Source organism: Aythya fuligula, chromosome 6, assembly GCF_009819795.1.
Source record: "Aythya fuligula isolate bAytFul2 chromosome 6, bAytFul2.pri, whole genome shotgun sequence".
NCBI classification, from domain to species: domain Eukaryota; kingdom Metazoa; phylum Chordata; class Aves; order Anseriformes; family Anatidae; genus Aythya; species Aythya fuligula.
The window spans coordinates 33,514,508-33,528,518 of record NC_045564.1 but is presented as its reverse complement, the minus strand read 5'-3'; the positions used below and the strand labels follow the sequence as shown (position 1 = coordinate 33,528,518).

Below are 14,011 nucleotides of genomic sequence, written 5' to 3'. Positions count from 1 at the left end.
CTATGCTGAGACCCCCAAAAGCATCCCCATAGCTATACTTTAAGCTATAATTTTAGGAATTCCTGTAGTAGCATAGTTTTACAGCAATACATCATCGGCTGTGCTAACTCATAGAGCAGTCTATGTAACAAGTCAGGTAACTGTGTTCAAATGGCCTGTAACTGTATAAAAAGTAACTTACCTTCACATTACCTGCTCCCTCAGCTCAGTGTCCAAATTCAAATCTGTAGAGCAGCATACTAACCATTCCACATATTTTTGCAAAAACCTATAAAACGATGAAAACCCATGACCTATCCCTAAGGATTACTTTTATGCACTACTCTTCCCATTGAAATGGTAGTAGTCTTCTGTTACACATGGTCATTATGAACCTATACTCACTGGCAGGAAAAAGGGACTGTTTGCCATGGTAGGTGATTTAAAAAAAAAAAAAAAAAGCCAACCTCTTAGAAACCATGAAACTCATCTTCATCTCCACAGCCTTCATTACCTGAGGAGCAATTCTCCTTCCCACTGAGCACCTATTCTTACACAGTCCATGCAAAGGCAGTTGTTTCTCAGGAAAGCAAACCATAAGCTATTCAGAGCTCTGTTATTTTAATTATGTTAAACTTGAAAAATAGTGGAGATCAGAGCAAGACTACAATACGAACCTACCCCAAAAAGATTTCCAGAAGGACAGCAGTATATTTTACACCAACCTGTTTTACAGTGCTGGTAAAATATTTTTCTCAAAGCACAGAAACAACAGGAGACACTATGATCATATACAGGAGAAAAAAATACAAGCCACACAGACACGTTCTGTATAAGTAACAACTTTATTGTAACTTGATGTGCTGAAACGCAAAAATATTTTCAGCAACAAGGTACAAAAAGTATTTCACCATTAACATCAGCTGATAAAAAAAGGCTGGATGGTTTGATACAACTGTTTACATATCTGAATTCTTAGTCATTTCCACCCCAAAACAGGTCTAAGTCATTTCACTGGCTTAATTTCTAAAATAGGACTCATGTATCTCAAGCCTTCAAAAACCAGGTTACAAATACAGCGAAGTTCCTTGCAAAACACTTGAAATAGTGAATTCCCTTTACAAACAGTCCATTTACTGTAAGCAGAAGCCAAGTTATGAGACTAAGTCAGTGTCTTGCTAGCTAATGAGCTAAGCTCTGTACTAAATATGCTATCAACACCAGGTAAAGAACATTCCATTTGTCAAATACAAAAAAATCAATTAAGATAAGGAATTTTAACCAACTGCAAAAGTCAACGTAATTCAACAACTTCAGGCAGCAATACCTCACATTTGCAATTCACTGTCTTATGAAACACAGTTTCAAGTACTGCACATTATTTTAATCTCCCAAGGGAGAAACCTTACCATGAGGATTTAAAAGGAACACCATCTCCATGTAGGTCTTCTACTGACCTGTGCAAAGGTGAATTTTACGCTAAACACTCAATGTTTAGAAAAACATCAAAACTAGAGTAACTTGTAAAACTAACTCTGTATCCATGATTATCATATTTTGACATACACTCAGCTTGTAACAGCAAATATGTTCACATTTTCACAAAATATACCATTACTCAACTTGTATCTGTAATTCCATATTTTTGCAGTTTCCACAGTGAAACTAGTGTAGTTTCTCAGGGAAACTTAATTGTGGAAGCAAGAGTCAACATGCAACAGAGTTCAAAGGTATAATCTGTAACTTTTACTCAACCACCTGTCAAATATTCTCCTTCACCTTTAAAAATACCACTTTAAAAGATCTTGTATCCTGTTAAATCTTCCCTTCATTGCAACAGTTTCCTAAAAAAGGCACAATGTGTTTATACTTCTGCATGCAGTAAATGGACTAGAAAATAAGGATTGTTTATTGAAGCCTCTTCCACCCAAAGCATCTCCTTAGGAGAGGTCCAAATGGAAAAAAAATATATAATACATAATAGCATTTTAACAGCAAATCGAGTCCTTATTTTTAGAAAGTCATTCTTGACAAAAAACACCGCACAGTCATACACACACACACGCACGCACACACAGGACACATGCAGGGTTCTCCCCAGAAAAGTATGGAAGCGGTGGTTCACATATATCCAAGGGAGTAGTGTTGGCAAGCCAAAACATGGCACCTTCATACAATATATTCCTAATCTGTATACAAAACTAAGAAAAAACCCTAAAGACTTCAGCCTGAAAAAAACCTGTCCGTTGTAATAGATAGTTTTACATCTGCTGCACTTAGAACTGACAACTGAGGTTTTGAAGGGCAAGCTCTTGAGATGCGGGGAATGAAAACAAGCTACTGAATCTGACGAACGCTGCAGTTATCAGCTGTCCTGCTCCAGTGAGAACACTGCATGTAGTTAGAGAATAGAAGGGGTGAATAGTTAGTGCACTCACTTAAGAATACAGCAACTGTTTTACCTTTTCCTTAAGAGCTGATAAAACTTAATATACATAATAAATAAAACCAAATCTCAAACAGATCAACCATGATTTTTGTGGTTTTTTTTCTCCCTGTTAGTGTAACGTATGGTATACACTGCCTAACTTGAAAAGTGGACACTTCACAACGTAGATAATATCACAGCACAGTGTCTGACTTTTTGGTACAAAGTGTGCTATTAAGCTTCTGAAAAAAGTCTTCATAAAATCCTTAAGCGTTCCATTAAATTACTGTATGCTGTTACTTTAGAACAAGCTGAACTGGACAATCATTACAGTATTAAATATTCAAGTCACTTGGTACGTTAGAGCTGCAAGTTTTACCAGTGATGGGTATGAGGATATTTAGTTCTAACACATTACACAGTGCAGCAAAAACATCACTTTTTGGAGGGAACAATTACCTTTACGTCTTATTGTGAAGAATGCTTATGAGACCTTAGATAAATATTTAAAAATTGATAAAAGGATAAATCTCTGTAAATATATAATTTGATGCCTTATGCACTATTAAAGTTTTTGATTTTACACTTTATCCATCATAAAGATTTAGTTAGAAGGTAAGAAAACGCATGTTTAGAGGTTATTTTATTTAGAAATTGGCCCGGGAATTTTTTCCAATTTGTCTTTGCTAATGGTTCACTAGACACGAAAGTATAAAACTATATACTCTTTCCTCTAAAAATTTCATTTAGAGCAATTCAGATGAATCTTAATGAAATGAGGATGCAGATAGATTTTAAGATAGTAAACAATGTGAAATTCCTCCTCTCTCCTCCCTGCATAACTTTTTTTTTTTTTTAAACTAGGCAAAGTAAAACCTTTATCCAAACATGATTATAAATTAGGTGAGATCTCCTCCCATTCTCCACCACTAAACCAAAGTCTTCCCAAAGAAAAAATACAATGCATTATCACTATTACAGTAAACTTAACGTAATAACTCAGGAAACATTTAGAGTGTGCACTACTGCAGACTTTTCCTCCCAATTGTAAACAAAGCTATCAAACACTGAGGATGTTGGTATTAAAGCTAAGGTTCATATAATAAAGAACTGGCCCATGACAAGCAGTTTACAAATGTTTCTTCTTTTTCACATTATGCAGAATTTCAGTATCATCCACAATGCTAGCACAGTAACTGAAATGCAAGACTGAGCAAGTCTCTGCTTGCAAACACCATCTGACATTTCAGGAAAATATTCCTCGTGATGTGTATGCAGCCTCCCCAGGTGTTAGCAGAAACTGTGCACACACATCGAGATGGGAAAAATCCCTCCTCCAGAATTTTATCTTTCACATGCCTTTTTCAAATAAGAGAAAATATTCTGTTACTTAAATACAAAAGCTTGCAATAGTCACCTTCAACCGAGTCTTAAAAAGACATGCCTTTCTCTTCTAACAAAACTAAATCCCATGTGGCTGTGGGCATCTGAAAATGTATCTAAAAAGTTAAGCCACAATTACCTGTACCTCATTAATTCATCAAAAGCAAAATATATATGTACCACACAACATACAAAAGTTACACGTTAAAAGTGCATATAATCCATTTGGCCCATTTCTTCAATTTACATTTGGTCATTCTATGCATCCTTTACTTTGCTATGTAACCGTACATGTGGGATATATTTTTCCATACACAATACTATTCCATTTTCACATTGAACTCCTTGCCTCTCATTCAGTTCTGCATTAAATGTAAACTAGTGATGGACCGTAAAGAAACACAAGTAAGAGGTTTATTCTGTGTTTCTTTTCACCGTCTGGACAGCTTTGACACACACACAATAAGCATTACAAACTGTAATGAAAATACATTTTTGGGCCAAACCATTGCATATTTGCCCCACAATGAAAAATAAATTATGTTCAAAGCAGTATATTGCCATAAATAGCCTGTAGGCATTCGCTGAAGGTAAACAGGCTCTCCCTATACTTAGCACTTGCCTAGGGTACATTACGTGCCTCTGGTTCAAGTGCTTTCAATGAGAGGCTAGTTAAAACCTTCCAGTTAGCACAGGACCAAACTATAATAATCTTTTCTTCTGAAAATAATGGAAGATCCCTTTCAAAAATTAATCTTCAGTTATCAACTTTACTGCATTATGGAGCTAGTGCAATCCTGCAGAGCCTAGTCAAAAAGACAAGGCACATTAAAAAATAATAATAATAAAAAAATCAAGATACATTAAACTATATGGACTAGAGTCATTGAAGATAATTTAAGGCCTTTCAGTGAATTAGAGTAATCAGTCTAATTTAAAGCTGAGGATTAAACCATAAATTATCCATCTGAAAAGCAAACAATAGGCTTTTTCAGCTTCTGTTCTGTGTACAAGGATAACAAAAACTCTTGTTATGGTTTGTGAAAACACCTCTGGACATGGAGGAGTAGAGTCAATTCAATTTCTTTAAGTTCATGGAAGATTTCATGACTGTTTTAGCCGTTTGCGTGGAATGCCAAACTGTGGACACTGTGCAGATGCTAGTGCGCGAAAGGCCTCTGCTACTAAGTGAGGGTGGGAGTGGATCATGGACTTCCAGCCTGCTGTTTCCATTATGTCTGTTGCTTGGCTGAAAACAGAAGTATTAAGAATAGTCACACAATTTTACAAAGCAAATGCACAAACACACAGTGGAGAAGAGCAGGGAAGGCAGGATTACTACAGAAGAGCAACTGAACATGACAGACAAAGTTTACAAATGCCAATAACAATGCCTTTGGGAAGGAGCACCAAATTTGGGTATACTAATATCACCATGTGTAGGACACGGGCTATGTATCCTGCTCCAGTCAATATCAGCTAGACCTCAGACAGAGAATTGTGTCCTATACAGAGCAGAGTGTAAGACAATCACCTTGAAATTGCCCATGAAAAAACGATAAAAATGATAAGAGGATAGGTAGAAAAAATGAGGTTTAGCATATAGAAGAGAAAACCAGGGGAAGACATGATAATCTCATTACATAGAAGAAATGATCAATTTGTAGGAGAGGGAAGGATGACAAGATGCATCAGTTTAAACTGCAGCAAGAATGATATAGTTCATGTACGAGAGAAGTCATGGAGACAGATTAGCTGGCTGACTGCAGAACCCTTCACTGGGAGATCGCAGTCTAAGTACCAGCAGATGATACTTGGATATTCACTCTTGCTTCGGTACAAGATTACAGGCTACATTCAGAATGGCTTTCAATAGCCATTGCCAATTTTTAACTGACACAACAGCAACAACAGGTATCAGCCAGTATCACATTGATATCCAGGAAATAAGAAAACAACATATATAACTTTTAAAAAGTAAATGCAGTATTTTGAAATAATATAAAATATAAAATTTTATTCTGTACATGGAGAATACTACACTGATTGAGGCATGACACATTGACCACGGACACATTTGTAATTTGGAATGAACAGCTTGTGCATTGATCCCAAGTTCCTGTTGCCCTGCGTTTCCATATGCACCTTCATATTATGCCTGACAGGGTTCCTAAAATAAAGTTAGCATTTGACCTCTGCACAGTACAATCTCTCAAGAAAGCTTTTGCAGATTATAATGCAAGACTTTAATCTTCTGCTGCAAGTCAGTAAAGGTAAGTGCCTTGAGCAACAAAACCAAAAGTTTAGATTCCCTAGCACTCAGGGTCAGTTAAGCCAGGCCCTCTAAAATTACTTCACCTAAAGCATCCATAATAAGTCAGGGAAATAAAGATGACCAGCATCTTTACTAGCAATTACCAAAGACAGAAGTAAACTAGGAAGCTCCAAGTCACACAAAGAGGAACACAAAAACTAATCTACATTGCCTATATAGTTGATTTACATTTATTAGTGTTTAATAGTGTTGGTTTTGTTGTTGTTGTTTTTACTAGTATTTAATGGTTTTCCTTCTACCATTCACTTCTCTTTCATATCACACTCATTCATGACATCTGTGAAGAGCTCAAGTTCTTCAGGAAAAACACTAGATTTAAAGTAACTGGTATAGCACAAGCCTTTAACTGTTCTGGAGATTCTGATGGCAATAACTAAATCCCCTGTTGCTGTTTTACTATGTTTCAGCCCACCACTGGCCATTTTGAAGCTATCTTCTATTCCATGATTCACTTGAGCTGGTCTAAGCATATAATGCAATCGGTGCTACAGTCTGAGCCACATAGTCTCAACCTATTTCTTGGGCAGGCATGAGCACTTACAGACTCAGCCATATGAGAGGGACCTGGCTGACCAGTTGTCTTGACATCAAGAGCACTAGTGCTGGCATGTGGGAAGGTGCACAAACATGTTGCTGAAGGCAAGAAGAGTACTACTCTTCTGGCTTTGACAATGCTGCAGGCTCAGATTGATCTAACTCTTGGAATCACACCCAGGTTGCCACTTGAAGGCTGCTGCCACTTTCCTCACAAAGCTGATACATCCCTAGGAGAGGAATCAAAACTGTTGTGACCTCACACTGGAGGGCAGTTAACTCCTCTTATCATCTGAAGTGGAAGTAACATTCCAAACTGTGATAAAATCTACTGAATCCTACTTTACCTATGGTGCATGACTAGCCTCAATAGCAGGGAAATGAAGTAAGAGTCCTTAGATCTGCAGTCTATTTGGCAGTGTTTGTACAGAAGATCGGGAAGGGAAACTTACTTGCTATTCCAGTTTTTCCCATCTTTACACCCAAGTTGTCTAAGAACACTGCACCTGGAAGAGAGAACGGTGCTAATATTGAGAGGGTACACAAAACATAAGTACTAATATATTTGGAGTTTCATAAATATTACTTGCCTGTTAATAAAGTCTATTGCTTGTGCTTTTAACTGTTCAGCGCTGTGCAAATCTGCGAGGATAAGAATGTCAGCAACATTTTCTACCGAGAGGTTACTACAGAGTGCTTCCTCACACATGACCTTCAGCCGTTCCAGTGCATACTGATAAAAGAAAAAACTACACTAATCATTCTTCAAACTTATTCTTTCTACCATTATTTCTACAGACAGTTTAATACAGGTCCAGCCACCACGAATATGCTTACTGCCTCTCAAGTTTAAGATCACACTGCTTCCAAACAGGTAATTTAGAATTCAATATGCTGTAATTAATAGTCCTCAAATTATAAGACATTAGACACAAATTGATGAATGTTTTACTGGAAGAACTTTTTATTAAAACAACAAAAGTCATTTAGAAGTTTGTTTTCCTTCAATTTAGTGTGGGAGGAAGAGCAAGGAAGATACGAAGGCACTTTATCAAAATCATCATCAGATAGGTTTACATCTCAAAGCAGACGGCAAGAAATTATACAACGGAAAGTTTCATGAAACTGATCAAAGCAAAAATACATTGGGCTGCTTGAAACTGGCTTGTTCTGAGGTTTCCCACTCCCCTCTTTTTTTTTTTTTTTTTTTAAGCTTCTCATACCTTTGACAAAGCCTACCAGAAAATTGATGCAAAATAATTACATTCCCTTATTACATTCTGCATGAACGAACTGTGCTTTGATTTTGAAGGATGTCATACATCGAACGGTTTTCAGTCAGCTGTATACACTTCTACTGAAATCTTCTCCATCCCATTTAATTTAGCACTCAGTTTTCAAGTATGAAAGGAATTTTAGATGCTTAAGTGGCACATATATATGTATGTGTGTATATATAAGTCAAGTTGCCACTCATACCTTTGTATTAGCAACCGTACCATGCAACAAAGAAATACCATTGAAGAAATGTCAAATTCTTGGGCTAGCTTCTGTGTTTCTAGACCTATGCATTTTTACATCCATTTTATCATTATACTACTCTTTAGAATACTTCTATTTAGAGTGCATAACTAACAATTATAACAAGTCTATACCTAATAGGTAATATAACAGGGAATATACAGAATACTAATTTTTAGAGTCCTCATTCAGAAACAATAGAAAAGTTTATAGCAAATTTTGGACTGTTATAAAAAGCTAAAGGGACCTTCTAGCTCACTATCTTTATGCCCTGCTATCACAGACAATTATATAACTGCATCTTAAAACATTCGCTACATTTATCAATGTCTTCAATACAAGCTGGCATTGATAAAAAACACCATTTCACCTTCCCACTTGGGTGTTTTGTCAAGGTCTAGTACACAATGAGCTTAAAAACAGAGATGAGATGCTGGCAATGAGATTTGAAGTGAATGCAACTGGTAAGTCACCAAATCCAGGGCAGTGCTCATTCAACAGTTCTTGAAGAAAATTGAAAACAAATTGCCTAAAACAACATTGTAATTGTTCCTTGAAATTTACTACTGGGCTGACTTAAATTGTTGTGATAAGGCTGACTATGAGAACAGGCAGCTTCACCACTAATGATGTAATTACACAACTAATTTAGAAATCACCTAGGTAGTTTAATAAATTGCCACAATCTCAGCTGAGAGTTTCAGATTACACACACTGAAAGGAGCATTTTCTGAGTTCTGAGCTACTTAAAACTCCTCAGGGAAAAACAACTGTATGTTGTCTGAGGATAGCTACCTAAAATCTCAACCCAAGCTGTAAAGCAGTGAAAAGAATAAACAAGGTATCGGGTCAAGTTTAAAATAGTTAGAAAATTAGATAACATGAAAGTGAATAACCTCACTTTAATTGTTGTGCTGTTTTACGTCCTCTAATCTCAAAAAACACAGGAGAAAAAGCATTTTGCTGAGTGACAATTTAAAGAGTAGACGAAATCCCAACACAGAAGAGATGAAAGATTAGAACTATAAAGTTTGTAGGAAAGACAAAAGGATGAAAGCTCTGAAGTAACAGTAACTTTAGGAAACAATTCAAACACTCGAATTTGTTCAAACACTCGTATAAATCCTCTTAAAGAATATAAAGATCGAGGATAAAATTTATTCAAGACTGATTTTTCCAAATCATATTAATAGTTCCTGATTTTTTTATTTATTTATTTTAACAGAGAGTAAATGCAATTAACATCTGAAACTCTTCTGAACAGTAAAGATTTACCAAACAGTTTCTAAGCCTCATACTGATTAAAAAAAGTCTACCCTTCCATCTTTCTGCATTTCTGATGAGATCCTTCTTATGGAATTTAAAAAAGTGAGATGAATATCAAATTAAAAAAAATATTTAAGAGGAACATTCCACAGACAAACATTAGTTTTGAGACCTTAGGGTTACTTACTTTGTCTGCAGCTGCCAACAAATTGTCAGCCATTTTTTCAAGGTTTGGTGCTTTTCCTGTGTAAATGAATCTCATCATTTCCTTAAAAACTTCAGGGTCTACATCATTTATTTCTACACGGTTCTGGTAAATGGTAAAGAAGAATTATCATCAAAAATCACTGGAATTCAACAACATCTTTAAAACAAATATGTCAAATACCTGTTGCAGGCTATATTTTCATTTCACATCCATCATACAAGAACCTTACAATTTTAAACTAATTATTCTACAATATTAAGCAGAAAGTAAATAAACAGTAGCTCTTAGTCAAGCAGAAATCAATTGGGAAAGCTTACAAAAAGAAGTAATTGCATTTTCCTTCTAGAAATGTCTGTGTGGACTCTATTGCACAGGCTGTACCTGTGGCAGTTTCAGGAACATTTACAACTATTGCTGAGTTTCCAACCTGACAGCGATATGCTTGGAACATTAGAAATCAGAGTAGCACACAGAACAAAGAGCCACTTTCAGCTCAAGTCTGGATTTCTTTAAGTCTGGAAAAAAAATCTAGAAATCCTAAGCAAATGCTTCCAATATTCTAATTCTGCCTGAGAAAGTTTCCATGCTGGTGAACTGCAGGGAGGAAAAAAGTCACATTCGTGAAAACTTAGTTGTATTGCAGCACCACAGTCACCTGATAGATTCATATGCAAGTGCTACAGTTGCAGCCTGCAATATGAAATCATTTGTTATAAGCCTTTAGTGAGTTGATCAGTTCTCCTTGCCTCTTCATGTATTCTACCTATAACCAATCCCTTTTAGATATTCGTTTTTCATGAAAGAGATGAACAACTCCTTGCTGTAGGAGATATCAAAAGCATAAAAGCAGAAGCAGCTCTCTGTGCTGATTAAATAACTATCCATCCAAAACACTCATGGAGGTCAAGTGCTTGCAGAAACTGTGAATGAAAAGCACTTCACTGCTTCAGGGCTTAATGCGATTTATAATTCACTTGTTGTTCCTTCACGTCCCTAGTGACCACACAAAACTTCCAAGTTTTGCCATAATGTATTAATCAAGTCAATTGGCTTACGTGAGGTAGAAGCTAAAGAAAAAAATAGGCAGACACTGCTAGATCAATTGCATTAGTAGCTAACGTTAAAAAGCAAAACAAAACAGCCTAGAGCAGATGTAAATAAGAACAAATCCATCAGAATCTTTCTGCACAGAGAAATTCCCCCAGAACTCATTGGAAAAGCATTCAGTAGTACCCCCCTCCACTCACGCACTATCACGCAGTACTCACCTTCCTCAGTTAAGTTTTCTGCACATTTTCCCTTTTTTACAACGTACAAATATTTATGTGCAAAGTCTTCACTAAGGCTTACCTTTTTGCTTTCCTCCATTTCATGTTCAAACATTGCATTAAAAACTGGAGATCGTGCTACAGCAAGAGACGTAAATATTAAATATAATCAGTTTTTAAGCTTTTAGCAATTTTAATAGCAAAATAATAGCAATACAAAAGTAGAAAGTACCTGCAAGGACAGATTTATGAGCTTTGAATTCTTGTCCTCCTACATAAAAACTGCAATCTGTAAATCTTGTTGTTTCCCAGAGATTCCCTAAATCTTCTGCTAGTCGACATTCAGGTACCTTCAAAGTGTTTGTATTAGACTGTCCTGATATATTTACTGAGTCTTGGACCACGCTTACCTAACAGAAAATCACAGCAAGACAACTCTTTCATAACTGAATGCCAATAATAATTAATTTACAGCACCTATTGCTACAAGTTCAGCAATTCCAAAGCAAAGCACAAAACAGTGGTGTTTTTGGCATTAGGCCAGAACCATTCTACAGTTTAAGTAACATAAAACAAATACAGTTTTATTTAGACTAACATTGTGCATTTATCCAACCAAAACAAAATACCACATAATAAAATTAGCAACAGTGAGTCAAGAAGAGACATGACACCATAAGTAAATGTTAATACTATTTCAGAGATAAATTAACTGTTCACTCCTCACACATTTAAGTAAATATATACAAAATAAAATTTTAAACAGGTCATTAAGATCACAAGAGCACAAAAGTTTTGTAAAAACAATCCACAGAAATTCTAAACAGTATGATATTCCTAATTAGTGAGTTCATACCTAACTTGCAAACTGATAACACAATCTGAGTGCAAGTAACATAGCTCCTTCATTATCCTGTTTTGCTTTGTCACAGGCGATTGTTTTTCCGAACAAGATTAAAAGCCATTATTTTAGAAGTCAACAGAATATAAGATCTAGGAGGAAATAACTAAAATAATAAATGAATACTCACAGGTTGTAATGCTTGTACAGAACTGGTTAAATTTAAAAATGTGCATCTGAAGTGAATACATTGTCAGTATCCTCCAGGTTTAAATCTTTCACATAGTAAATTAACAGGACAGTAGCATTCTTACTTGTTTTTTTTTTTTTGGAAAAAAATTACATAAGTCCTTTTAATCACTCTGTTGGGAAAATAGAAGAGCTCAGCAGGTCTTATTTCTGTTGTCTGAGAGCACACGCCTGAGAATAAAACCTTCCTAAAGGATAGAGCCATACTACAGGATCTCAATCACTGCATCTCCCAAAATACAGAAAATTAGGATAATATATTAAGAAAATGGTGACACTGTTAAGATCAGTGCTATGTTTGATATCCAGAGGCACAGCATCTGGAATAAATCTGACATAAAGCAAAAATAGCATAGCTAAGCTTCACAGAAAGTCATAGGAGTGCAAAAGAAATACCAGATCAGAAGAGGATGATGATCCAATTAAAACAGCAGTTTGAGGATTTGAATCATTTACTAATTCCCTCTCATCCTATATCCCCTTGTGAGAAGAAATTCCCTTATATTCTTCCACTTTTTAAAAAGAAAAGTATCCCAAAGTACTCAAAACCTTCACTTTCACACTAAGACTATACATTTCCAGCATTCAAAGCTCTGTAGGTCTATGGTGTACTCTACTTCTGTTTTCACAGCACAATTTCAGGAAGTACACGTATGCACAAAAGGGAGTTTCAGCCTAGCAACACTTGTCCTTTGTTTTAAAAGGAAAGTTTTGCTTCTCCAGAGACCTCACTTTAAGTTCCTGCTCCAAGTTGTCCACGCAGGAACTTTTCCCTGTTAGCTACAGACACTGCCTAGAAAGGCTGGCTACATCTTTATATTTACTCAAGCTGGTCTCTGGTGATCTAGTATTTCATATATCACACATCCAGACAGTATGCTTAGAATCAAAGCATTGTTTTGTTTTGTTTTTAAATGAATCACTTTAGATTGAGCTGAAATCCAATCTCATTAAAGCCACAGAACTTTTGAAAACACATCTTAAGCTACCAATCGTAAAACATGTCCTTTTTTCAAACACATGACCCTGACTCCAGATATTTCAGAGTTGTGTTTGTAAGACCACTCACAAGAACAAAGGTATTTATCCCCTAAACTCCAAAATGACGAGGAAATGCTAAAACAAATAGTGAACAACCCATCTTCTGGGTCCTGGAATCTGAGCAGGACATCCAAGTTCTTTCTCCACAAGATCAGATTCACTTTACTTCTTAGGAAGCTATGCAAGATGCAGCTTTTGCACTGCATCTGTGGATTAGGATTAATGTTTCTTTTTTACATTGCATACCCTCCTGTAGAGGGTGTACAAGAATGTACAAGTTATGATTTGAACAAGTTTAGTGTGTGAGATGACAGACATGGAAAATGCACATCATTTTTGCGGTTTTGAATCTGTGGTGGTCCAACAGTAAATAAGGTGTGATACTTTAGGAAACAAGTTAAGAAAGCAGTCTAAGACCTCATTATCTAAGCACTCTGTAGGAAAAACATCTCTGCAGATAATTTATTGTTTTATAATTTGTTATAAAACAAGCTCTCTCTAAAATTATGTAGTGACCTAATTCCAAAAACAAACAGTAAGAGCTGTTTATTTACAAACCATTTATAACAAGGAAAACTTAAAATGACAAAATACTCAAGAGTATCTTTGCAGAACCATAAAACACTTGTTACATCTGCTTTTATCACCCAAATAATTGTATTCATAACAAATTTATCATGCAGCTAATTTAACTTGTCTAAGTGAAAATAAGATGCACTATATTTGCAATATCTAGTCTCAGGGGCCACATTTCAATTATTCTTCCTACATAGCATAATGACATATAATTAAATTGTAATCTTGCCAAGACAATTTTACACATTTCCTGTAAATACACAGATCAAAGCAAACTTATTAGCAGTTAAAACATCCATCATCCTCCTAAGCCACTAATCACTTCATGGCAGCAGAGATAGCCAGCCAATGTATATTTAACACACAGTACATCCATTGCGAC

At 35.8% G+C, this 14,011-nt stretch overlaps 1 protein-coding gene across 1 annotated transcript in view; it reads right to left on the bottom strand.

The window, feature by feature from the left end:
* Positions 1-817: 817 nt before the first annotated feature.
* The window catches only part of SPOPL (speckle type BTB/POZ protein like), a 32,921-nt gene continuing 19,727 nt past the window's right edge, over positions 818-14,011 (bottom strand). The window contains exons 6-11 of the mRNA XM_032189926.1: positions 11,155-11,332; positions 11,005-11,060; positions 9,634-9,756; positions 7,250-7,392; positions 7,112-7,165; positions 818-5,039 (exon numbers count right to left, since the gene is read on the bottom strand). Of these exons, the coding sequence (XP_032045817.1) occupies positions 4,895-5,039; positions 7,112-7,165; positions 7,250-7,392; positions 9,634-9,756; positions 11,005-11,060; positions 11,155-11,332 (699 nt within the window). The 3' untranslated portion in view covers positions 818-4,894. The remainder of the gene's footprint in view (positions 5,040-7,111; positions 7,166-7,249; positions 7,393-9,633; positions 9,757-11,004; positions 11,061-11,154; positions 11,333-14,011) is intronic.